This window comes from Anabrus simplex, chromosome 1 (genome assembly GCF_040414725.1).
Source record: "Anabrus simplex isolate iqAnaSimp1 chromosome 1, ASM4041472v1, whole genome shotgun sequence".
NCBI classification, from domain to species: Eukaryota; Metazoa; Arthropoda; class Insecta; order Orthoptera; family Tettigoniidae; genus Anabrus; species Anabrus simplex.
This window is the reverse complement of record NC_090265.1, coordinates 317,695,648-317,721,381: the sequence shown is the minus strand read 5'-3', so window position 1 is coordinate 317,721,381 and position 25,734 is coordinate 317,695,648. Positions and strand designations below refer to the sequence as shown.

The following is a 25,734-nucleotide window of genomic DNA, read 5'->3' as shown; positions in this document are numbered from 1 at the left end:
TGTTCGCCCTGAGCCCATTCTCTTAGTGACAATAATCAAAGTACATTTTCAGTTGTCACCGAAATAAAAGTCTACGGTTCAAGCAACAGTGAAGTGTTTTTAACACGCCCTTCGAAAAGTATATATGACATTCATTTCATGGCCGAGAAAGTAATGGGTGGAAAACTGAACTCAAAATCGATGTGGGGCAAAATATGTTTTGATTGTATCGATTCCATAGACAAAATTTCAGTTGGCTGTTGTCTTCAACATGTTGTGGATATAATCCCCTGACTTCTTTATCATTATCTGAAATGCCGATTTTTCTTCAGAATGAAAGAAATCTGGCGAGATTTACAATCTTGAACATCCACCAAATCTACTCGCAAGCTTTCGAAAGTCCAGTAACCGACAAACTGAGCTGATAAGTAGAGTATTACCTATAAATAGTTCATGGCTGTTTGTTTTAATATGCTGGGAGTTATGTGTTATTTATCTGTATATGTACACTGTGGGTGTGGGCAGAGAATAACACCCACAGTATCCCCTGTATGTCGTAAGAGGCGACTAAAAGGGGCCTCAGGGGCTCTGAACTTTCGAGCGTGGGTTGGCGACCACGGGGTCCTTAGCTGAGTTCTAGCATTGCTTCCACTTACCTGTGTCAGGCTCCTCACTTTCATCTATCTTATCAGACCTACCTTGGTCAACACTCGTTTTTTCCGACCCCGGCGGTATTACATATGGAGGCCTGAGACGTCTCATTTTCATGCCCTGTCTTCCTTTGGCCAATACCTTCATTTTCCGAAGGTAGGACCCCTTCCACTCTTTCTCTCTGATTAGTGTTATATAGAGGATGGTTGTCTAGTTGTACTTCCTCTTAAAACAATTATCACCACCACCACCTGTACACTAGAGTAACCTGTGCTTTTCACAACATGTGATGAAGCTCGTAGCTCTTATTTCCGTGTATGATTTTTTTCCATTGCACCTTGCCATGGTATTGCAATTGTAATCTCTCATGTTTTTTAAAAGATTTTTTTTTTTTTTTGGTATGGGTGAAGAAATGTATATACTTATCAGTTACAGAGTAATACGTTTCCTCTGGTGCCATTCCTAAGACCAGTTGATCGGTACTCTGGACACATCCACTCTAGCGCTGCCTCGCGGGGCGCGCTTGAACTCGACGAGTACTCACACTTGTTGTAATATTCGTCATGCTAATACTAAGTGGATGTAAACACTTCGTAGCCCCACCTCACAAGTAGTAGTAGTAGTAGTAGTAATAATAATAATAATAATAATAATAATAACAACAACAACAACAACAACAACAACAACAATAATAATAATAATAATAATAATAATAATTTGCGAAAATCACAACCTGCAGGTCATGTCGACCCACTTTCGCCATCTACCCAGAAAGCAAATGACTTGGCGTTCTCCCGTCCAAACTCTCGGAGAGTTCCAAATTGATCATGTTGCAATCTCCAGGAGAAACAGCCCTGAGATTATGAATGTCAAGGTAAAGAAAGGCATCAATGTGGCCTCAGATCATTATATGTCTCTTATCAAATTCAAACCAATTCCCGCAAACACAAGGAAGACAACAAACAGATCACACACTTTGACAATGATAAACTTCGGCAAAGGGTCGAGGAGTTCCAGGAGAAGGCTAGACCAAATGACTGTGACTTTAACAACGCCAAAAGTCTCCTTGTTGAGGCCGCCAAAGACGTTGCAGAAATCAAGAGAAGCAAAAAGCGTGCCTGGTGGAATGGTATCTGCGAATCAGTCCTCCAAGACAGACTCAATGCGTGGAAACAGTACTACTCTACGAAATCAGAAAATGATTGGGAAACCTACAAAACCCAACGTGCCCAAGCAGCTAGGGTGTTCAGAACTGAGAAACGTAAATACGAAAAATCTCTCATTGAAAAGATAGAACAAAACTTTAGGAAGAATGAAAGCAGAGAGTACTACAGAGCCTTCAAACGCAAACTCACTGGCTATAAACCACCGTCTCTATGCTTTGAGCGAAAGGACGGCACACTGGTGACGTCAAATGAAGAAAATTGCAGCATTCTGGCAGATTACTTCAAGAATTTACTTAATTGCTCTAAACCGCAAAGCGCCATTGAGACCAAGGAACCCTTACTCAGGTACCCAGATTCCAGACCACCCGACAGAGATGAAATCAAGCGCCACATTGCCCGTCTCAAAAATAACAAAGCGCCGGGGGAAGACTCAGTAGTAGCAGAACTATGGAAATATGCCCCAGAGGAATCACTTGATATCTTGCAAAAGCAAATAGAAGAAATTTGGAACAAGGAGACCCTACCCGAAGATTGGAAAATAGCTTTGATCCATCTATTACACAAAAAAGGCAGCATGAAGAACATCAACAACTACAAAGGAGTATCTTTGCTACCCGTGACTTACAAAATTCTATCACTTGCCATCCTGGAGCGTTTGGAAACACAAGTCGAACATCAAATAGGTGAATACCAAGGAGGGTTCAGAAAAGGTCGCTCAACAGCTGAACAAATCCAAAATCTCAAAACGATCATCAGTATTGTACACTAAGGTCCAAGCAGTATGTGTCAGTCTTTGTGGACTTTAAGAAAGCATACGACTCCATTGACCGGGAAGTCCTGCTAAACATCTTAAATGAATTCGGAGTTGATTTGAAACTGCTGGCATTAATTAGAGCCACCATGACCGATACAAAATCCAAGGTGAAGTTCCACGGATATCTCTCGCATTCCTTTGACATCAAAACAGGAGTCCGACAAGGTGATGGGCTATCCCCGATACTCTTCAACTGTGTTCTTGAAAAGATCATCAGAACCTGGCGGGTGAGATTACAGGAAACCAACTACAGTCCATTGAGAATAGGAACCAAATCCAAGGGGATCGCAACAGACTGCTTAGCATTTGCCGATGATATTGCTGTTCTCTCAAATGATATAGAAACTGCTAGAGCTCAAGTTGAAATTTTAAAGGAAATTGCTGAACAAACTGGTTTGCAGATATCGTTTGAGAAAACGGAAGTAATGACTAACATCAAAGAGGCTCCACCAAAACTCCATACCAAATACGGGGACATCACCCGAGTAGACAAATTCAAATACCTGGGTGAGATGATCATGAAAAATGGACTGGACAATGAAGCACTTCAGGAGCGAGTACGCAAACTGGAAATAGCCTACCAAACATCCCGCACAACCTACAACAAAAAAAATGCCTTTCCCAAAACACCAAGATACGTCACTGTGAAACAGTTCTGAAGCCAGTAGTTCTATATGCAGCCGAAACCCTGTCTCTAAATGCCAACAAAGGACTCCTTGAAGAACTGGAGAAAAGAGAACGCAAATTGTGAGAGGAATCTTGGGATCAAAGTACAGAAATGGAATCCATCAAAAGAGATCCAACAAGGAAGTCTACAGCAAAATAGAGAAAATTACCGACATAATCAGAAAAAGACCGGCACGATTTTACGGTCATCTGAAAAGAATGGACGGAAGAAAGTCAACTAAAGAAATCTTTCACTTTTTTGATTCAAACCCCAAAACCACGATTCCCTGGTTTAGAAATACCAAAGAAGACCTGCAAATGCTACATATCTTAGCTGAAGACGCCCTTAACAGAGATCTCTTCCGCAAGAAAATATTGACGAACGGGCTAAACCGAGACGAGCAACCGAAGAGAAGACACGGTGCCCCTTGGACAGAGGAGCGTAAGCAGGCCCACTCACAAAGAATGAGGGAAATTTGGGCTCTAAAGAAGGCCAAGTTCAGTGTCAAATGCAACAAGACTTAACGTGGTCCTTGATGGTCCCAGCGAATTATATATAATAATAATAATAATAATAATAATAATAATAATAATAATAATAATAATAATAAATATTTACCCATGGTTAAAGAATATTGTGTCCAAGGTATATTAGTCTATTACACTTGCGTCAGAGTAAGATGATGTGATGGGTTGTTCAGTCTAGCATTAGCACTAGACAAGAGTCTGGCTCCATGGCTAAAGGGTTAGCGTGCTGGCCTTTGGTCACAGGGATCCCGGGTTCGATTCCCGGCAGGGTCGGGAATTTTAACCATCATTGGTTCATTTCGCTGGCACAGGGGCTGGTGTATGTGTTGTCTTCATCATAATTTCATCCTCATCACGATGCGCAGATCGCCTACAGGCGTCAAATCAAAAGAGCTGCGCCTGGCGTGCCGAACCCGTCCTGGGATCTCCCGGCACTAAAAGCCATATGCCATTCATTTTCACTAGACAAGAATGTAAAAACATAGGAGAAAGAAATGCTAGGAATAAATATTTATGTACTTTTCTTTATTTATTTGGTAAAGGTAACTCGTGTCCTCATCCAGAGGTGGTGCAGCTCTTTTCAGGCACACCCCCAATGAAGCTGAGCTGCATGTACCATTTCAATCACATACCAGCCCTCCTGCCATTCTTAAATTTCTGGCAGTACCGGGAATCGAACCCGGGCCCCTGAGGACGGCAGCTAATCACACTAACCGTTACGCAACAGAGGTAGTAATTAGATACAGGTCTGACTCCTTGGCTGAATGGTCAGCGTTGAGGCCTCCGGTTCAGAGGGTCCTGGGTTCGATTCCCAGCCGGGTCGGGATTTTTATCACATCTGAGTAATTCTTTTGGCTCTGGGACTGGGTGTTTGTATTTGTCCCAAAACTTTCTTCTTCAGATTCAGACAACACACCACACTACCAACCACCACAGAAAATGCAATAGTGATTTGATCCCTCTCCACAGGGCTGGTGTCAGGAAGGGCATCCAGCCATAAAACAGGGCCAAATTCACATGTGCAAAGCAGTTCGCACCCGCGACCCCACAAAAGCGGTAGTAGAAGAATAATCAGATAAAGGTATGAAGTATTCCATTTTGCACTCACTGTGTAACAGTAATAGGACAAAGGTTGAGCAGATCAGCTTAAAATGCCCAACGTTCGATGGTTCAATTCTCTGCATAATCTTACACTGATGCAGGTCCTATAATAATACCAACAATAATAAATATGATAATAATAATATTGTTTTTTACGTGCAACTAACTTCTTTTGGCAGTTTTCGGAGATGCCAAGGTGCCAGAATTTTTTCATGCAGCAGTTCTGTTATATGCTAGTAAATCTACCAACATGAGGCTGACGTGTTTAAGCACCTTCAAATACCCCTGGACTGAGCCAGGATTTAAGCTGCCCAGTTAGGGTCGCAAGTCCAGCGCCTTGACCGTCTGAGCCACTCAGCCCAGCTAGATGTAGGTCCAGACATCTATGTACATTGTACGTATGTCAACACTTGAAAAGTTATACGAAGGCAGATCAAATTTAAATGGGAATTTGAATGTACCGCTGCTGTTAGTAATAATTCTGAGTCGGGGCTTTGCCAGGATGTTGGTGGCGGTGTCTGGAGAAGGGATTTGCGTGCGCAAACGATGGAGAGCTGGGCTGCTTCTGTACACCATGAGTGAGCAAGAGGTGCACACGTCTGTTGTGCAATGCATCATTATCAAATTTTTGCAAAAGAGGGCACCAAACCTTCTGAAATTTTGAGACGGCTCTGCGCACAGTTTGGGGAAGAAACACTTTCGCAGACTTAAATGTATGAGTGGGCTAAAAAATATGGCAGGAAGAGAAGCTGTGGAAAATTAACCACATGAAAGGAGACCGTGGACAAGCATCAATGCAGACAACACTGTTGCCATTCATGACATTACTGGTGAAGATCAGTGAATAAAAATTTCGCAAATTGTTTTAGTGACAGGAATAAGTTACGGAAGTGTTCAAACCATCACCCAAGATGAACTCCATTTCATAAAATTGTCTGCCAGGTGGATTTCTCGTCTCCTAAACCAGGAACAAAACTTTATGCCAGGAAGTATGTCAGAGACCCCTGCATGGCTACGAGGAGAAAGGAGAGGATTTCTTGAGTTGTATTGTGACCTGTGATGAAACTTGGGTGCATCATTACATCCCAGAGTCAAAGCAAGCAAGCAAGCAAGCAAGCATGAAGTGGCGGCGAAGAGATGAAACAGGTCCAGTCAAGGACAAAACATACCCATCTGCAGGAAAGGTGCTTGCAACCGTTTTCTGGGACTCTGCAAGCGTTTAGCCTTTTGGATGAAGCAAAAGCTGTGTATCGCAACAGGCGACGCCGGCAACCGATCCAAAACATCGTTCTTCTCCATGACAATGCACAACCACATACTGCCGCTTTAACGCGGAGAAAACTGAAGGAAATTCACTAGACACCTCTGGAACACCCTCATACAGTCCAGATTTATTGTCCTGCGACTACCATTTGTTTGGACCACTTAAACAAAACCTAGGCCAGCGGTTCGATGATGATGCAAGTGTAGAACAGTTCGTGTGCAACTGGCTCCACACATGTCCCTCTTTTTTCTATCAGGACGGCATCATAAACTTACCAATCCGTAGGAGAAAATGTGTATCAAAGGCAGGACACTATGTAGAAAAGTGATCTCTATATGTATATTTTATTGGTTGATGCAATAAATTTTTATAAATAATTCCCATTTATATTGGATCCGCCCTCGTACATAACACAGCATTGAGTCAGTTAGCTAGTGATAACTGACTAAATGGTGCATTCCGATCCTTAGTGAGCGTTTTTCATTAAAGCAATGTTTCTTGATAAGCTAACAGTCTTACAGTAAAAATTTGCTTTCTGTTTGCAGACTCATCACATTATAGCAATCAAAAAGCGCAAAAACGTTACACTGGCTTTAGGAGAAGTTAAAATTGCCTGACAGACTAGACAAACGCGAGTCCCTACTAAAAACTGTCAATGAAGTTTCTGTGGGCATTATTATGATTAACCCCTCAGCGTCGACCTCTATACGTGGTATAGACCCTCTTTTCTTCCGTAGCCGCCGACCTCTATACGTCGTATAGACCCATACATGGTTTCACATTTACGACTATAGCGCGAAGAGTTTTGTAGTTATTGATATGCAAATTGTTTTGTTTCCAAGAAGACATTTTCAGGTTTATCAGTGTTGTAAATAAGAATTTAAAATCGTTATAATGTAGTTGTTTTTGCAAGGTTAATTATTTGTCATGTAAGTCTGAGCACTAATTTCTGCTTTTAAAAAAATCTGTTTGTTTCATTCTTTCCCACAGAAGAAAATAAAGAAATGATGATCTGAGAAGTTTGTCTTTTCGCGTGATATTCTTTGCTTTATTTGTACATTGGGAGTGCGGTTCATTTATTATATTCGTCTTTATTTCTCAGCTCGTAATATTTTCGTAACTCTCCACGAGCGCTCTGTGTAGGCAACAGCAAGTGCTGCTTTCTGTCATACGATACGAGAGCCAGTTGTTCATGGTACATATCTCGCTTGAAAGACTATGTCTCGACCTTTCATCTGAAATATGTATCGAGTTGATTTGTTTCGCATACAGTAAGTGTTATTCCCCTCATTCAGTTTCGTCCTGCTGCTTTCAGTCTCGCTGCAGCTTTATCAGTCCGTGTGGCGCGCCGCGCTCAGCCGTGGTTTGACTGACAGTAACGTGCTTGGAATATTGTATAATTCAGATGAACGTTTAGTCGGAAGTAGTAATGACAGTATTAGCAGCACTGATAATGAAATAAATGATGTAGCAGTGGTAAATGATGAGAGTGACGATGAGGAGGAAACAGTACTTGGAAATTTCGTGTAGGAGACTACTGATAATTATACATGTCAAAGGGAAGTTTTCAACAGTGAATTATGATTCCTAACTTCTCTAATAATATTCACACATGTCACAGAGACAAATATTGAGCAATTAGGGGTACCTTATCGGAGCAGCTGGTGAAAGGTTTGTTTACAAAATACGCTCGCTCGGGCGGGGAAAGAAATATTCAGGGCCGGCGCGCATCAGATAATACAGTTCCAAGGTTGCAGAAAGGACATTTTATCAGGAAATTAGCACTGAAGAGTGAGAAATCCAAACCTCAGAGACGTTGTATCGTGTGTTAAAAACACGACGAAAAGAAGACATCAGTGTACTGCTGCCAGGAGTGTGACTTGGGTCCCTGTCTCGAAGAGTGCTTCGAACTCTATCACTCGGAACTAAATTACTAAGGAAATGTGAAACAATTATGTAATTATCTGCACGTACTTAGTTCTGTCATAAGGAATTCCAAGTTTCGTGAATATCGGGCTACTCTTATAATTGTAGTAACGTTGTAAGTGAATCAATGTATTTCAGTCGCGCGTAGTTGAAATCTCATCCGGCCGCGGGGTAGGAAGCTCTTTAAATGGCTGCGACGCTGAGGGGTTAAAGACAAACTTATACAATGGCTGTATTTAAGGAAGAAGGACAAAGCAAGAAAAAAGCCTAAATCTGGACTGTTAGATCAAGCTTTGTGGGTGTGGTTTTAGTAGGAAGGAAAAAGAGGAAATCCATTGTCTAGACCTGGTATCAAATAAAATACACTTATTTTAAGTAAGAAATTGGAAGGAGAAAATTATAATTCTACTGCAAGTGAAGGCTGGATGGAGAGCTTGAAAAAAGTCATGGGATTCATATAGGAGTGATTTCAGACAATAAGTTACCAGCTGATTCGAGAAGCTATCTGCTGATTATGTAGCTTCAAGAGGATTTATTTCACAATTTCAAAAAATTGTTAAAAAAATGTGACATAACAACCATATCATTCAATGCACTCCTTTGATATAGTCAACATGTATCCCAGTATAAAAACCAACTCATTATTCCCGATCATTGAAAAGAACTTACTTGCTAACAATCAACTAAGTAAACTAGAAGTTCAAGACTTTATGACCATATTAAGATTACTAATTAACAATAACTATTTCACATTCGATAAGATCATTTACAAACAAGATGGTTTGGCTATGGGTTCACCAGCCTCAGGAATTTTAGCAGAGATCTACCTTGATTTCCTAGAGCACACCGCCATCGACAATAACATCAAATTTGCTAATATCCAATTCTGGGCTAGGTACATAGATGACACATTTATAATCCTAGATGAACGCTCCATAGACGCACCATCCACCCTCAAAAACCTTAATAACATTGATCATGACATTAAATTTACCTTAGAATCAGAGATAAACAACTCCATCAACTTCCTAGACCTAACAATCAATAGGCACCCCTCTTCATTCACATATAGTATCTATAGAAAGCCCACTCAAACGGCCACTACTATAAGAAATGACTCACTACATCCCCAAACACACAAAGCGGCTACATATAATAGCTTAGTGGACCGAGCATTCAAAATTCCGATGTCCAGAAAAAACTTAAATAAAGAACTGAACACCATTCGCTCTATAGCAAAATTTAATGGATATAATGAATCCTTTATTGAAAGAATCATCAATAAATTCAGACACCGCCCAAAAACCACCCTAATAAAAGACAATACTAGCACTGCCATGTTTTCCACATTTACCTTCAATAAAGAAATTTACAACGTCACTAACGTTCTTAAAAAACACAACGTTAGAATAGCCTTTCGTACTAACAATAGAAGCACAGAGATCCTACACAACTCTTCATCAATAAATAAAAGTAGTCCTTTTTCTAAATCAGGTGTATATAGGTTTTCTTGCCAAGACTGCAAAAGTTCTTACCTAGGGCAAACAGGACGCAGCTTTAAAATCAGATATGCAGAACATGTCAATGCCATAAAACACAACCGTTTTTCCGTGGTCGGCCTACATATAAAAGAATTTAAGCACAACTTTACTGAAATAAATCAAGATCTTGAGGTACTAGATATTCTAAACAAAGGTTCTTTCCTAGACGTCACTGAAAACCTCTACATTCATTTAGACCAATATTTCAATCCCAACCTAAACTTAAACGATATCTCAGAGAAACCAAAGATCCTATTCGACTTTCTCATTGAATTTTTCAAAAACATGAATATCCCGAAAAACAGATCTGTCTTTCACATTATGCATAATACTTTGTCACGCCACACACTTTCACCACATCACCCTCCATATTTCCCCTCCTTCCACTCCTCCTCCCCTACCGCTCCTCCCCTCTCCCCTCCTAATCCAACAATGGCCGCTCCCCAGACCTAACCTATCCAACACGCTCTGTTCCTCTTCATCTCGCGCCATAGCTTTACCGCCTTATGTCCCGCAATAAACATCATAGAAACCTGCCCCCACCCTACACGTAACGCTGCAACAATACACCACAAATACTGGCACAGTCAACCTCCAAACTCTCAGAAAACGTATTCCTTAATACCAATTTTATATTCCTGTGAAGATACAAGATTATTTTGTGCATCTACAGAATGGTGGTGTTAATGAAGCTATGTAATATAGAGAGAGACTCTCAAAGGTGGTTAAATGAAGAAGTTATATCATGTTCAAGATCATGCTTTCACGTCTCTGCACAGTATTTAAAATACAAGTTACCGTTGGTCTTTATAGCTATTGTTGAGAGTGAAGGAGAATTTCCTGTTGTGTATGTTTATCAGGAACTCAAGGGAGTCTTCATTAGTTAGCCGGAACATAGAAAAAATGATGAACTCTTCTCAGAAGAACTCTTAAGGTTTCACCTTACTTTTTCCTACCTACTGGCTCTTCAGAAATGTGTGCACACTGCAAGATGTGTGGTTAAGGTTATTTTTAATATGTATAACTTTTGCTTTCTCAACGACTCATTTGTTTCTATATTCGTCCCTGTTTTCATCTCCTCGTAAGATGTGTATTGTTTAATGTAACACCTTGTGTAAAAAATTGGGTTAAATGAAGAAGTTATATCATGTTCAAGATCATGCTTTCACGTCTCTGCACAATATTTAAAATGCAATTTACCGTTGGTCTTTATAGCTATTGTTGAGAGTGAAGGAGATTTTCCTGTTGTATATGTTTATCAGGAACTCAAGGGAGACTTCATTAGTTAGTCGGAACATAGAAAAAACTGATGAACTCTTCTCAGAAGAACTCTTAAGGTTTCACCTTACTTTTTCCTGCCTGCTGGCTCTTCAGAAATGTGTGCGCGTGCGTTTTGTATTCAGGAATCATTCAAGTGCGAATATTTTCGCACTGCAAGATGTGTGGTTAAGGTTATTTTCAATATGTATAACTTTTGCTTTCTCAACGATTCATTTGTTTCTATATTCGTCCCTGTTTTTATCTCCTCGTAAAATGTGTATTGTTTAATGTAACGCCTTGTGTAATATAAATGTCTACATGCTAGCCTATTTCCCACATTTTGGCTGAAGATGGCGCCAAACAGCGTCGAAACTAGTTCCAAATATAAATATATGTTGTAAATAAACTATAACATTTATTGTATTGAAAAGGTGGACCCTTTTAAATTTCCTATCTTACATAACACCCAATCGAGCGTATAACATTGATGTATTGGGCTTAAACTATACAAAATGCTTTCAAAATGAACTCTTGCCGCACAAAACAATACTGTGAAGGGACAAAACTCACAAAGGAGACAGTGACTTTTGCTAATTGCTGCAATACTAATAGTAGTCATAACATACCGCTCTTTATAACCAGCAAATCAGGACTTTTGTGGATACGGAAATTGAGGGATATACAGTAAAACCCCTCCTTTACATTCCTAGAACTTACGTTTTGCTGCCATTTACACAGTTTTTTCACTCCCTTAAATTTTTCTATTCTCATAATTTAATTTTTACCTGCTATTTACAACCAGAGAGAGAGAGCGAGAGAGAGAGAGAGAGAGAGAGAGAGAGAGAGAGAGAGAGAGAGAGAGAGTGTGCGTGTAAAAGCATCTGGACCATAACAATATAAATTTCCAGCGATCAACACCACTTCAGATTTTAGTCACTTGTTGTCTCACTGTTATGTAAACTTCCACATGCATTCCGTGAGACTAACTTTGATCAGTGCATGGAAAGTTATTCGTACTCTGAAATATAGAAAAAACCTCATTAATATGTTTTCCTGCTAAGCACGTAGAAAATTTGTAGTCCCAATTCTCATCGTATTAAATTTATGTAAAAATACCTTAATTTATCGCATCCACACATTTTGCTTTTACCGCTATAACGATCACATTTTTCCTAGCCCTAAAAATCTTATTCGTCATCCCATGTGAGAAAAACTCAATTTCCAACTTGGATAAGAGCCATTGCCACAGTTGCATGATTACAGGAAAAGACCTTGAATTCCTGAACTTCACAGGATAAGTTGCACCTACGAGGAGCAAGCCGTTAGCCTCAGGAATGGTCAGTTTGCTTGCTGGTTAGCAGTGAGATTGCTGAATAACACAGTGAGCCTGTTTATCCTTGTATTTTGCATTCAAATCAGAAGTTAGAAATGTATTTTGTGTTGAGTGGTACAGTGAAAGCTGGCGAATATTTGCCACGTGATAGCCTATTTCTAGGTTAGGGAGATAATCATGTGAAGTTGACTAGCATTTGTGCATATTTGTCTTGTGATAGCCTAGTTATGGATACGGAAACGGTCGTGAAATTCCTCACTATTGAAGATAAAATTAAAATCTGACAGAAAGTGGACTGGCATCCGCATCTTGAAGCGCGCAGAGATGGCACGAATGATGAAACTCGCACCTTTGAGTGCAGGCTCGACCACGCGAGTTGATCAAAGTTTTGTCAGATTCAAAGTGGCGGCCAAAGTCATGCCGCACGGTCGCATATGGTCGAGTGTATTCGAGTGTAACCTCCAATTCAATCTCTAAGAGTGTGACCAGAAAATAATGTTTAATAATCCACTGGTAAACAATAAAAGGCTTGTACTAACATTTGTTTTTCGAAAGAGTGTGATTTGCAATAATAATTTGATATCTTTATGGGCCCCCATGCAAATATTTGTTGTTCGATCTTTTACACACTTTACAGTGTACTGCTGTCATTTTATAAGCCCCAGCAGAAAAGGTTTTCATGTCTTTCATGTTTGTCACACCTTTTAATATTATCCTCTCATCTTTAGAAAGAGTAGGTATAGTTTTCACTGTACCTGCAGATACAAGACGTAAAATGCCTTCATGTCAGAAAAAAATAATAAAGGTATGTAGTGTTTCCATAGTCCTGTTGGATAGCTTTTATTCGTGTATTCAGTAGTGTGTTTTCTCGCCTAACACGTTCCTTTTCCTTGTCCCCTGCAGAAATGTCTTCAGATTTTACTGTATTGTGTTTTTGGCAGCAAAAGAGATCTGTCATGCAAAGTAATTTTAAGTATGGAGAAATAAGAAAGGAAGTCTTTTTCAATTGACCAAAGGATACATATTTTTCTAAAAGTTTATTTGTTTAATGAAACTTGGCATATTCATACCCACATTGAACACCATCATGAATAACAGACACAAACCAGCAAACGGCTTCCGAGTGCGGTCCACACATGAAGAAGAGAAAAATGTCATATATCTGAAATATGACAAAGTAGAAGAAATAGACTGAGAATGATTTTCTGTGGCAGGAGTGGCAAATGTTCCCGTCAGTGGCATATTGTTGAGAAAATAATTTCTCAAAGTGGCAAACACATGCTGGGGATAGACCAAAAATGGTACAATATAGTGCCATAAACGTGTGGACACAAGAGAGATGACAGACCCACAGCAAGAGGATTAGGATGATTTGGGAAGATAAGAAGACCAATGATAACCAATTATATTTGCCTTTATTTGTAGTGGCAAAGTAAGGACTTGTGGTGCTCTCTTTCACTTAACCACACTTCATTAACAGTGTACATCTGAGAAAAATATTCAGAATCTTAAAACTACCATTACAAACTAGAAACAAAATAACATAAGCACTATAAATATTCTCAGTCATATCTCAAAATTATTGTTACAAATTAAAAGTTGAATGACACAATATAACAAGCATACAAAACGTACATTCACACTCGCATTCACTCTACCAGAGTCATTCAGCCTGGCAGCTCACATCGAGGAGGTGCTCACGGCAAGACTACTTAAAGGAATTAAAGGATTTTATGGCTCTAACTTTGTGGGGGAGAGAATTCCATATTCTAGCTCCATTCATAACAAAGGAACGGCTAAATGCCGCTGACCTGCTGAGAGGCATAGCAAGTGTACTGCCAGAGCATGTTATGTTGGTGGAAAGAGGATAGGAAATTGAGTTCTGAAGATAAGTAATATGGGATATTCTCGTTTTGCCTTGAAGTTTATCAAGCTTTGCTGCAATATGCGCAATAACCCAGGAGGAGGCAGGAGCTGGGGAATAGTTGGCTTACAACACCATACTCACAAGGCCGCTTTGACTCTCCTTTTTCTTGTACTCGCTTCGGCGGTACATATAATACTCAAAAGATTAATACTGCCACATGGAGGTTTCTATATTGTTCAAATTTTAGAAGGGAAAGTTGACGATAATAAGGGGTAACATGAACATCATAGCGTAACGAGAAGATAAATCTAATACACGAGTTCATAGCACGTTGTAATCTGTTTAGTTGTTCTCTTATGGCATCAATTAGTACTACATCACAGTAAGAAAGTATAAGGAAGATAAGAGTACTTATAAACCTAATTCTCATGTTTAGTGGCAGCATATTTTGATGACATTTTAGTGGGCAAAGGGAGGTGTACACTTTTCTACAGATATTTGTAATGTGCTCTCCCCAGTTAAGATTCTCGTTTATAATTACACCAAGATTTCTTACCGAGTTTTCGTACGGAATAATTTTACCAGATAAAGTTAGTGGGGGAAAGTTTTTGTTTTTTGCTGCACTGATTTATTTCATCTGCCCAACAATAATAGCTTTATATTTTGATGGATTGATTAAAATATATTTTTCATGAGAGTATGCACTGATACTAATTAAGTCAGAGTTCATATAACCTACTGCTTGATTGACGTCTGAAATTTTGGAATGATAATAGATTTGTAGATCGTCAGCATACAAGTGGTCTTTACAGTGTCTTAGCCGCGTCGATATATCGTTAATATAGATAACAAAGAGAAGTGGTCCAAGTACTGAGCCTTGTGGTACTACTGAATATTTCATTATCCATTCAGATGACCTATTCTGAATAATTACGCATTAAAGAATTCTGGAGCTGTCTGTCCAAGGTGAAGTTATTTCAATTTAGCAACCAGTACTTCTATATTTACTGTGTCAAACGCGCTGCTAAGAATCAAGAAGTGTAAGTAACGTTACCTGCCTTTCGTCCATAGTATGCCTCATGTCATCCGTAACCTTCAGCAGGGTAGTGGCCGTAGTGAGTCCCTTTTTGAAACCCGTTTGTAAAGGGTCAAATAGTTTGTATTTATTTAAATAGTAGGTTAATTACACGTGTACTATGCATTCAAGAGGCTTGGAGACAGAAAAATGAATGGTTCTATGAGCTCCTTAGAGGACTAAGCGCATATACTAATAATAATAAAAATAATAGGGCAGTACGAACTCTGCTATCGTGTGCTGGCATTTTGATCCGACACCATTCTGACTCCCTACACATTAATTTCGATGTTCTGTTTTACTCTACGGCGCACATAAACTGGAACTTTACTGGGGACCTACCGCTAAGTTTTAATTAATCTTGTTGAGAAAACAATGATGACATCGCACAATGCAAGTGTTGAAAGGACTTTGGGCTAAGCCTTAAAAATACGGCTAATTCTGTTGCCTGTTTGAAAAGCACACACTTTCAAACATAAGTGTTAAGATTTTCAGTGATGACACATTTATGGGATATAGAAAACAGTTTCTATGACTCATAAATCAACTTACATAGTATCCAGCATCAATTACGACTAAGGACTCACCTTCAGAATATCAGCTGAGATGTACTCCAGAACAGCCACAATGTAGAGAGACACCTGAGATTCTATCTTATATTGCAGCACTTCCTATACAATAGGACAAAGAGCAATGGATTAGCATAGAATAATTCTCTTAAAATCAACTTTTCTTACTACATAACAGCACAAAAAATGTAAATACTGTATTAATATACTCTGCAGGCATTTACTTGCAGGCACAGACAACCAGGAAATAAACCCAGTTAATAGAGAGAGATTTGAGCAAGAACCCGTTCACCATTTTACCTATTTTGCTTGTTTCCACAGTGCAGAAAATAGAAAATAGAAGTTGAACAGACGAAATGTCTGCCAGAGTGTAATCACATCTTTTACTCCACAATATGTATACTTTCAAGAAAATACAAATGTCTGGACAGGGGCATCAAACCAGCTAACATAGGTTATGATTTTCATTTCCGTGCTGACTTATACTAACATACCGTAATAGAATTTGAGGGATGTTCCACCATTCAACACAATGTAAAATATTTGAAATTTAGTAAGTGAAGACCGGTTTCGACTCCCTTGGAGTCTTTACATAAAAATCAGCTTCATGGTCTGTATCGCACTTTCACAACTAAGTATCTTTTAATAAAAAATACTTAGTTGTGAATCCCTTGGGGTCATCAGTTCTTGTAGATATTTAATCAATGGCAATCTGATAATCATCATGGGAATTGCCAACATACATCTCCATAGGTTGACAAAAAATCATGACAATTATACACACAATGGCAATTGCCTATATACGGTACTTGTCAATAGGTTGTCCTAAAACATAATGACAAATTATGTACACAATGACATGAAACACTTGGCACTTTAAGAAAGATCTTGGACCTGGGAAAGTATACTGTCATGTGTTTGTAGAACACCAAACAGACTTGTCAGTCTTGTTACAATCAACTTGAAAACATGTGAACTTGAAGTTTTCAAGTCGATTGTAACAAGACTGACAAGCCTGTTTTCAGATCTAAAAAGACGGGATTACTGTGAGAAAATGGACCATATTAGATTTTATAACTGGTTCAAGCAGCAGCTTCTTTTGGCAGTTATTATTATCATGGATAATGCACCATTCCATACTATCAAGGTTGATAAGGCTCCTACAATGTCAAATAGAAGAGATGAAATGATCGAGTGACTCATCAGGCATGATGTGGAAGTAGACCAAAGCCTACCGACAGGACTTCTCTCGAGTATTATCAATGATATCAAACCCAGATGTCCAGTATATTACACTGATGAAATGGCAAGGAAGCAAGGTCATGGAGTAATTAGGCTCCCATCTTACCACTGCCATTACAATCTTATAGAGTTGGTTTGGGTGCAGGTAATAAATTATGTCGCAGACAATGATAGTTCATTTAGACGGCAGACATGGAAAGACTTATTACCCAAGGAATGAGTGAAGTGACGCCCCAGGACTGGCAGAAAGCCGTACAGAACATAGCTGATGAAATTTCCAATACTCAGGAACATGAAGGATTGACACTACTGGGGACAACATTATCATTAATCTTGCGAGTTCAAGTTAAAGATTATGATCATCATGTGACGAGAGTGAGGAGTAGAGCAACAGTGCACATGGTCGAATGGAAAAAGACTTCGACGAGATCAAAACCATCCCTTCAGATTTAAAAAAAGCTGTCCAAGCAGTGAGTAAAAGTTTGTTCAACTTGTTGAAAGACACTGTGCTTTTGCAGGTGTTATGCAGTCATAGGTATGACATCCTAACTGTTGTAAAACCTTTAATTATTATGTTTAATATAATTTAATGATATTTTATTAAATGCTAAGTTATCTTTTATTAAATGTTAAATATGACTAATACATGGTTTCCATGCAAATATATTATAAATTTGTATAACGTGAAATACGTATTATATATAAGTTTAACCTCAAAATCTACATAGTCGAAAGCTGTAGAAAACTGTAATGTTCGTATATTAGGTGTATTCTGCTATAATTTGGTACATACGAAGGGTTCTGGAAACTTACTGTAAGGTTTATTATCCAGATACATTTAGAGACATTAGGAATGGTGGAGGGATTTCCATGTCTATTGGTAAACAGTAATCGAAAGTTCGAGCTGGATCCATTACTGGAGTACACCATTCGACTTCCAGAAATGGACAATTCGAACAGTATATATATCGAGCTGTCAGTCAGCGAGTCAGTCAGTTCAAGAGAGTGTGCATTATAGTAGCCAGTCAGTGTTGTTAAGATTTGTACTTGGATTCGACTTCAGGGTACTCCGCTATTAAGTGTTGTAGTGTCACTTGCTATTGTGTGTGATTCTGTGTTGTGACTTACAGTGACAATAAAGTAGTTTACACAAGGAAGTGAACGTGTTCTCGTGCAATATTTATTTACGTCAAATAAAATCCCATTTGAGAGCGATAAATTGACGACTGCGACAGGACACTTCAAGACTCAGCAATGAAGATCAACCAAATAACCATTGCAATTTTACAAAAAGCGCTGGCATCCCGAGGTTTACCGACGGCTGGAAGCAAAGCGGACTTACAAGAGAGGCTGCGCCAGGATTTGATAGACAATGAGGAGGACCCAGGCAGTTTCAACATCGAAGTCACCTCGGAGGAAGAAACCAACAACTGGGTAAACATTATGTTTGCACAACTAATTGCTCTGATTCAGGCCAAGCCTGCAAAACTCTAGAGGAAAATCGAGGCCCAGTCTGAAAAACTCTAGGGGAAAATCAAGGCCGTTCTCAAGAAATAAAGGGCCGAATCAATTCTTTGATCAAAGATCTGAAAGAATATATTTCAAAAATTAATGACAAAATCAGCAGCTTAGAATTAGACGTAGATAATGTAGTGATATGCACACCTTGGAAAACAAAGTCGAGGAGAAGATTGAAGAAATTGAGCAGGAATCCAATAATTTTAAAACCGAAGTAGGCCAGAAATTTACGAAGTTTGAATCCGAAGTTAACAGAAAAATTTTAACCCTTGAGAGAAACATTTCTGAAGGGAGTAGTCAACCTGACAGAGGTACGGGATACCGGTTGATCCCAGAGTAAGAATCAAAAATCTTTATATGCCATTGACCATATACAATGGAACAGGCTTCGCCAACTGATAATTTAGTACTTAATATTACTAAGGCTAAATGAGCATACACCTTTTATTAAAACTTAATACTAATATTATGCATTTCCAAGAATTCAGAGGTATTATAAAATGGATTTTCTATTAACCAATCATACATTTTTCTTTTAAAATTACTTAAAAGAGTGGACCGTGCAGAATGTGGTAATTTATTCAATAATCTTAAACAACTAATTTTATGTGAGTGAGCAGTTTTTGACAGCCTGTGAATTGGGATATCAATGTCTGCTTTGCCCCGAGTATCATGAAGGTGAATGTTTTCCCTAGTACTGAATTCATTTATGTTGTTTTTAACATATGTCAAAGATATATAAATATACAAATTTACAATTGTCAGTATTTTAAGCTTAATGAAGAGAGGTCGACAATGGTCAATTGCACCAGCCCTACACATTGTTCAGACAACCTTTTCCTGTATTAGAAGTATATTATATACATAAGAAGAATGCCCCCATAATAACAGTCCATAAGTAATGTGTGACTGGAAGAGACCAAAATATGCCATCCTTAGGTAGTCACTGCCAACTAAATCCCTCAATTTCCATATCACATAGACCACTAGTGATTTTTTTTTTTTTTTTTTTTTTTTTACAAACATGATCAATATGTGTTTTCTAGTTCAATTTGGCATCAATATGAAAACCCAAAAGTATGACTGACTTTCAATATCTTTGGATACTCCTAGTGTGAGAAATTGAGTTTTATCCTGATTGCACAACAGCCTATTGGATGAAAAACACGCATTGCAGTTGCAAGAGCTTCCTGTGACACCTGATACAAACCTGAGATGCTCAGGTGTTTGACATTTTGCGGTAAATCATTAACTGCCAGCATGAATAAAAATGGACCAAGGACAGAGCCCTGTGGCACATCAGTTGTAACTTTCTTGAAAGTGGAATACTTATTTTTAATTGACACAAACTGATGTCTGTTATTTAAGTATGACTTAATTATGTTCAGTGAGGGATACTCGACACCATACATCTCAAGTTTTGCAAGTAAAATTTCATGATTACTACAATCAAAAGCTTTACTTAGATCACATAACACTAAAGAGATTGCCTACTTGTTTTCAAAAGCTGTTAATATCTGATTAACAATTTCAAGAACAGCAGTAGTAGTACATTTACCTTGTCGAAACTCAAACTGACAGTCGGATAGAGGATTGTAAGTTTCAAAATAGTTGCCAAGTTGATTGTACAAAAGTGATTCAAATATTTTAGAAATTATTGAAACAATTGCGACTGCACGATAGTTCTGAAGAAATTCTTTGTCCCCACTTTTAAATACTGAAATTTCATGGAAGGCTCGAGGAGTGTCCTAAAACATTCCTAAAGACATCCGAGTCTCTACTGGGTAGGACAAATATACCTATGGAAATATACTTGCAAACTGTCAGCCAGCAACTAAAAGTGATAGCTGGGGCTTAGTGGCAGAACATTAAAGTGCTCAGCCTCAACCGGGAGGAATTCAAGAAAGAATTTATCCAGTGATTTGACTCGGAGGCTGTCCAAACTTTGGTACAAAAGAAGTTTCTAACTGAAGCACAACCCAGTGGAATGAGAGCAGGAGCTTTTGTAATTCAAAAACTCCAGCTCTTTAAGAGAGTCCATGAGGGGGAAAATATTGACATGAGCGTCCCTTATTTAATTGAGCTGCTTCATGATAAGGTTCAATCGCTTGTTAAGGTGGCACAACGAAAAACATTTGAAGAGTTCCGTCATATCGTAGCAAAATTAGACGAAGAAACAAGTTACCATGCCTCAAAAACGAAAACCTCAACAGCGGAGCAACCCCGGAAATGCTACTGATGTGGGTGGACTGGGTATTTAAAAGACAGCTGCCCGGAAAACTAGCTTGGGACCGTTCGAGTTGGGGCAAAGATGGTTCCGGAAGAAGGAAGAAGCCCCAGACACATTACATGTGGCTAGAAGGTAAACATATTGGTCAAATCTATAGTGATGATGAACATAATCCACCCCACCCGACTATTAACTAGACGATTGATGACAAGCCTTCCATCGCTATCCTTGACACTCAAGCTTCACACTCGTTTGTGAACATGAATATGGAAAAATTATTAAAAGCTGTTTGTCCTGCTAAGGGGGCAACCCATGACATACATTACAAGATTGAGGGTTGTACCTTTCTTGAAGCCAAGTGTTTTACTGAAGTCCTAGATATACCGGTAAAGGTTGTCAAGGATTTGATACCTGACATAATATTAGGACATGACTTCTTAACTAAATATGGGGTAGTGATAGATTATACAGCCAATGAAATATTCTTTGGTAATTAAAACAGAATTAGGTTGGCATGGGTAGAAAATAAAGCCTTTGAGTCTGAAACTTTAGAAACCAATGTATTGGCCAAACTGAAAACAGGGCTGTTGAGGGTGGAGGAGAAGGAAGACCTTGAGAAGTTGCTGAATAAGTTCCCTGAGGTCATTACTGATAGAATCAGGTTTACCACAACGGTAAAATATAAAATTATTTGTAAGGATAATACCCCAGTTAAACAAAGGCCCTACCCACTTAACCCACATAAACGAAAATTTGTAATAGAAAAAGTTAAGGAAATGGAGAACGAAGGATTGACTGAACCTTCAGTATCAGGATGGGCTTCTTCAATAGTACTACCTAAGAAGAAAAATGGTGATTACCGACTTTGTGTGGACCTACGTCAGGTAAATAACAAGACTATATCAGACGCCTACCCCATGCTGGATCCCCGACATCTGATAAAGCAATGACGTCTTCAGTACCCTCAATTTAAACTCTGTCTACTGGCAAGTGGAAGTCGAAGAAGAGTCTCGACCGAAGACTGCTTTTTCCATCCCAAGAGGACTCTATCAATTCAGAGTCATGCCCTTTGGTCTTATGAATGCTCCAGCCACCTTGATGCACCTGATGGACAAAGTCTTGTCTGGATACACTGGCGAATCTTGCCAGGTCTATCTGGACGACATCCTCATGTTCACCAAGATGTTTTCGGACCATTTGGAGCACCTAGCTAGAGCCTTAGACAGGTTGAAGATTCACGAACTTACCTGCCAAATCAAGAAGTGTCAGTTCGCATCAAACTCAGTTACGTACCTAGATCATGTATTGATGGACAAAGGGTTGGAGAGACAAACTGAGAAGAATAGGGCCATTGAGTAACAGGAAACACCAGGTATGTCAATTTTTACACCTCTGTGAGTGGTATAGTAGCTTTGTACCACACATTTAAACGAAAGCTGCTCTGCTAACCAACCTCCTCAATAAAAACATACCATTTAAATGGACCCAAAGGGAAAACACAGCCATCCAGGTAATCAGATCTATTTGTGACACTCGTCTAGCTTATCTGGATACAAGGTCTGCTTGTAGATGGATGTGAATGACATTGGTCTTGGGTTACATGTAACAAGCTTTAACAGCTTCATTTCAAGTAATACTAATCCCGTAATGACTATAATCAAGTAGTGAATATTTAAGATCAACTTAAATATTATAACCAAGTGGTCTGCCTATTCAATACAATATATAATTTATTGGTCTTGGGGCTGTACTGTTCTACGAGAGAGGAGGAGGCAAGGATATAATTGAGTATGCCAGTAGCAAACTTTCTGCTCCCGAGAGAAACTATTGTACACCCGAGAAGGAGGCATTAGCGGTTGTATGGGCTGTCAGGAAGTTCACAGTATATCTGGAAGGAAGGAAGTTCAGACCCTTTACAGACAACTCTTCACTTCAGTGGTTGAACCAAGTCCAAACTGATGCGATGGGCCTTGATCCTTGCCGATTTTTACTTTGAAATTTGTCATGTTCCTGGTGTAGCCAATCAAGCTGCTGTCAGTCTATCAAGAAATCCTGGGGACGGATAGAAATTAACCACAAATTTACCAGGGAGAGAGATTCCTGGGCCAACTATGAAGTCTCAAACCGACCCTGTGCTTCTCGCTATCCGGCGGGGAAATAGTGAGATCGATTCAGATTTAATAAGGAAGTGGCAGGCTGAGGACATGCCCTGTAACAGAATGGCATTCTGGATCAGCAAACGCAGCACTGATTGTCGATCTGTCCCAACTCAGTTTAAGATGTGCTACAAGAACTTACGACTCGAAGATGGTACACTTAAGTACACTTCCCACCTGCCTGGATTTTCTCCGGCCATCGTCATTCCGAGGATTTTAGGAAAATACCATGATAATCCAGAGCCGGTCATCCTGGTAAGAGGAAACCTATTCTTCGATTCGGTGAAGTTTCTTCTGGGTACAAATGCGTCAGGACATCAAGAACTACGCCCAAGCCTGTACAGTCTGTGCTTGCACTAAAACGAACAACCAGAAGGCGAGTACCAGCATGAGAGGACACCGACCACATCAGCCTTGGGAGGTCCTCGCCCTTGACCTTATGGGACCCTACCCTAGGACATCTCAGGGAAAGACTGGGATCCTCGTGCTGACTGATCTATTCACCAGATGAGTGGAAGCATTCACCATCCCTAAAGCTACATCGGGACGTATTGTACAACTCTTAAGGACGAAAGTCTTCAGTCGGTATGGGTATCCTTGGTGTCTATTCATGGACAATGCCAGTTAGTTTACCTACAGACAGAGGTTGCATGCTCTGTCATACACTGGACTACACCGATCTACCATCCGCAGGCAAATCCCACCGAACGGAGAAACCAGGAGCTATGCATATGCGTTTTTCATTTGTTTCCAATATTGCGCTTTTTAACCTTTTTCTCCTCACAATTTTTTTTTACGTCAACTGTTCTGCATCTCTAAAGAATCTACAAGATCCTATTAACATTGATATACAATTATATTAACTTGTATTATATATTTTCGCAACTGAAGCATTTGCAGGCTTGTTCTTTAGGCTATTCACCGAGTTTCAGCGGCATTTAAAAGAACAGTGCCGGCCATTGCATATGTTGCGCTGATCTTCAGGAGCTAGCATCTTACTTTATTTAAGCGACTTGTTCTTCGACTTCTACACAATTTTGGGACTTCAAATTTATTAAATCACGTTGTGACTTCGTGCCTGGCAGTATTTGCAGGCTTGTTCAATGAACTGTTCACCTCTTCTCATAAACATTTTAAGGCATAGTGCTGGACATTGCGTGTGTTGTGCTACTCTTCAGGGACTTGCACCTTGCTACATATAAGTAACTGATCTTCGACTTCTTCTGGATTATATGATTTAAAATTGCGCAGTGCTAATCCCTATTGTCTTATATTGCTTCTTGAACTGCTTTCGTTAAAGACTTATCCTTTAATTTCTTGTTTTCCTATGCATTGTTTTTGTATTTGTAATCGGCTGATGATGACCCAGATTGGTGGTCGAAACCGGTACCGCTTTTAACCAAATAAGAATGTACATTTATTTATTTGTATTGAATAGGTTGAACCATTTAATTTCTTATTTCAATTTAATTCGGATTCACTCGGTCGACAGAGAACATTCCAAATGGGACAAACACCTACAGGAGTCCCTTCTGGCCATCAGACAGCGGGTGAACCGCATCACGGGTTTCTCACTTGCAGAACTTTTCCTTGGACGTCCAATGAAGAGAACTGGCTACTGGGACTTTATCCATGGACAAAGAGGAACCGGAGGATCTTAATACAATGGCATGCGCGGAACCAGCGGCAGATTCAAGAAGGTGCACCGCCAAGTCGAAGAGCATTCAAGCAAGGAGAGAAGCCGAGAACAACGATGCATAAGTCATGCACTAACAGCCTCGAGTGTGTGCATGAGTCGTGCACTAACAGCCTCGAACCACACATTGCCATGCAAGGCCCATTTGTTCCGTTATGAACTGAGACTTCAATCTTCTCACAAATACTCATTCAACCACAACACGCAGTGCTTGAAATCAGTTCCTCACAACTCTACTGGAAGTTATTCAACTATGGATCCACTGGCATTAAACGCATTATCAGCAAGGCCATATAACTGAGTAGAACTCTAATGATAACTTTCAGCACCTAAAATGTTATACTTGAACGGTTTATATGTGCCAACAATTTGTAACAGTGCATAACTTAATGGTGTCAAAAATATGGCCATTATCAATAGAATCTACGAGAAAATCCACTTTTTAGACTATTAGTTTTTAGCACCATAAGTGTCAAAAATCACTCTTTACGATGTATATACACCACCACTTTGTAATAGTGTAGGACTTAACAGTGAGAAATTAAGGCCGTATCACTAATAGAATTTACGAGAAAGATTCACTTCGAGACCACTAGTTCCTTGAAGTATATTCTGTAATATCATTTTATGATCTTTTATTACAATTGTGCTCTATTTGTTCATTACTATGTAAAAACTTTCATACTTTTAGAATCCATATAAGAGGCAGAACTTTAGCACTTGATCTTAAATATAAACATCTCATAACGGCCTATTAGATCATAATGTCTTATTTAAAATGTTGTTTTAGGACAATTTGACTTAATTGTGTAAATGGGTATTCACAGATGACGACCCCGAGTAGGATCGAAACTAATACCATATTATAATGTAATGTAAACATCTGCATTGGAAATTTACTGTATTGAATAAGTGAAAAATCTAATTTTGAACAAATAATATGTAATCTCAGATCAATACGGCCCAATTAGAATGAAATTCTCAATACTTTAACAATGCGTGACGTAACTAATTATATAATTACACTGACAGTTTTCGACAAAATTCTTGAACACTTCTCAATTGGCACATATTTATCACGCGATTTTCGTTCCTCTCTGCTACTTATATCGTCAAATCTACGAGCTCGTATTAAGATATGCTTGAGAACCA

The 25,734-nt window shown here is 39.2% G+C and overlaps 1 protein-coding gene across 1 annotated transcript in view; it reads right to left on the bottom strand.

Moving 5' to 3' along the window:
• The window catches only part of Sos (Son of sevenless), a 765,665-nt gene that overhangs the window by 686,945 nt on the left and 52,986 nt on the right, over positions 1–25,734 (bottom strand). The window contains exon 3 of the mRNA XM_067134824.2: positions 15,759–15,842. Coding sequence (XP_066990925.2) covers positions 15,759–15,842 — 84 coding nt within the window. The remainder of the gene's footprint in view (positions 1–15,758; positions 15,843–25,734) is intronic.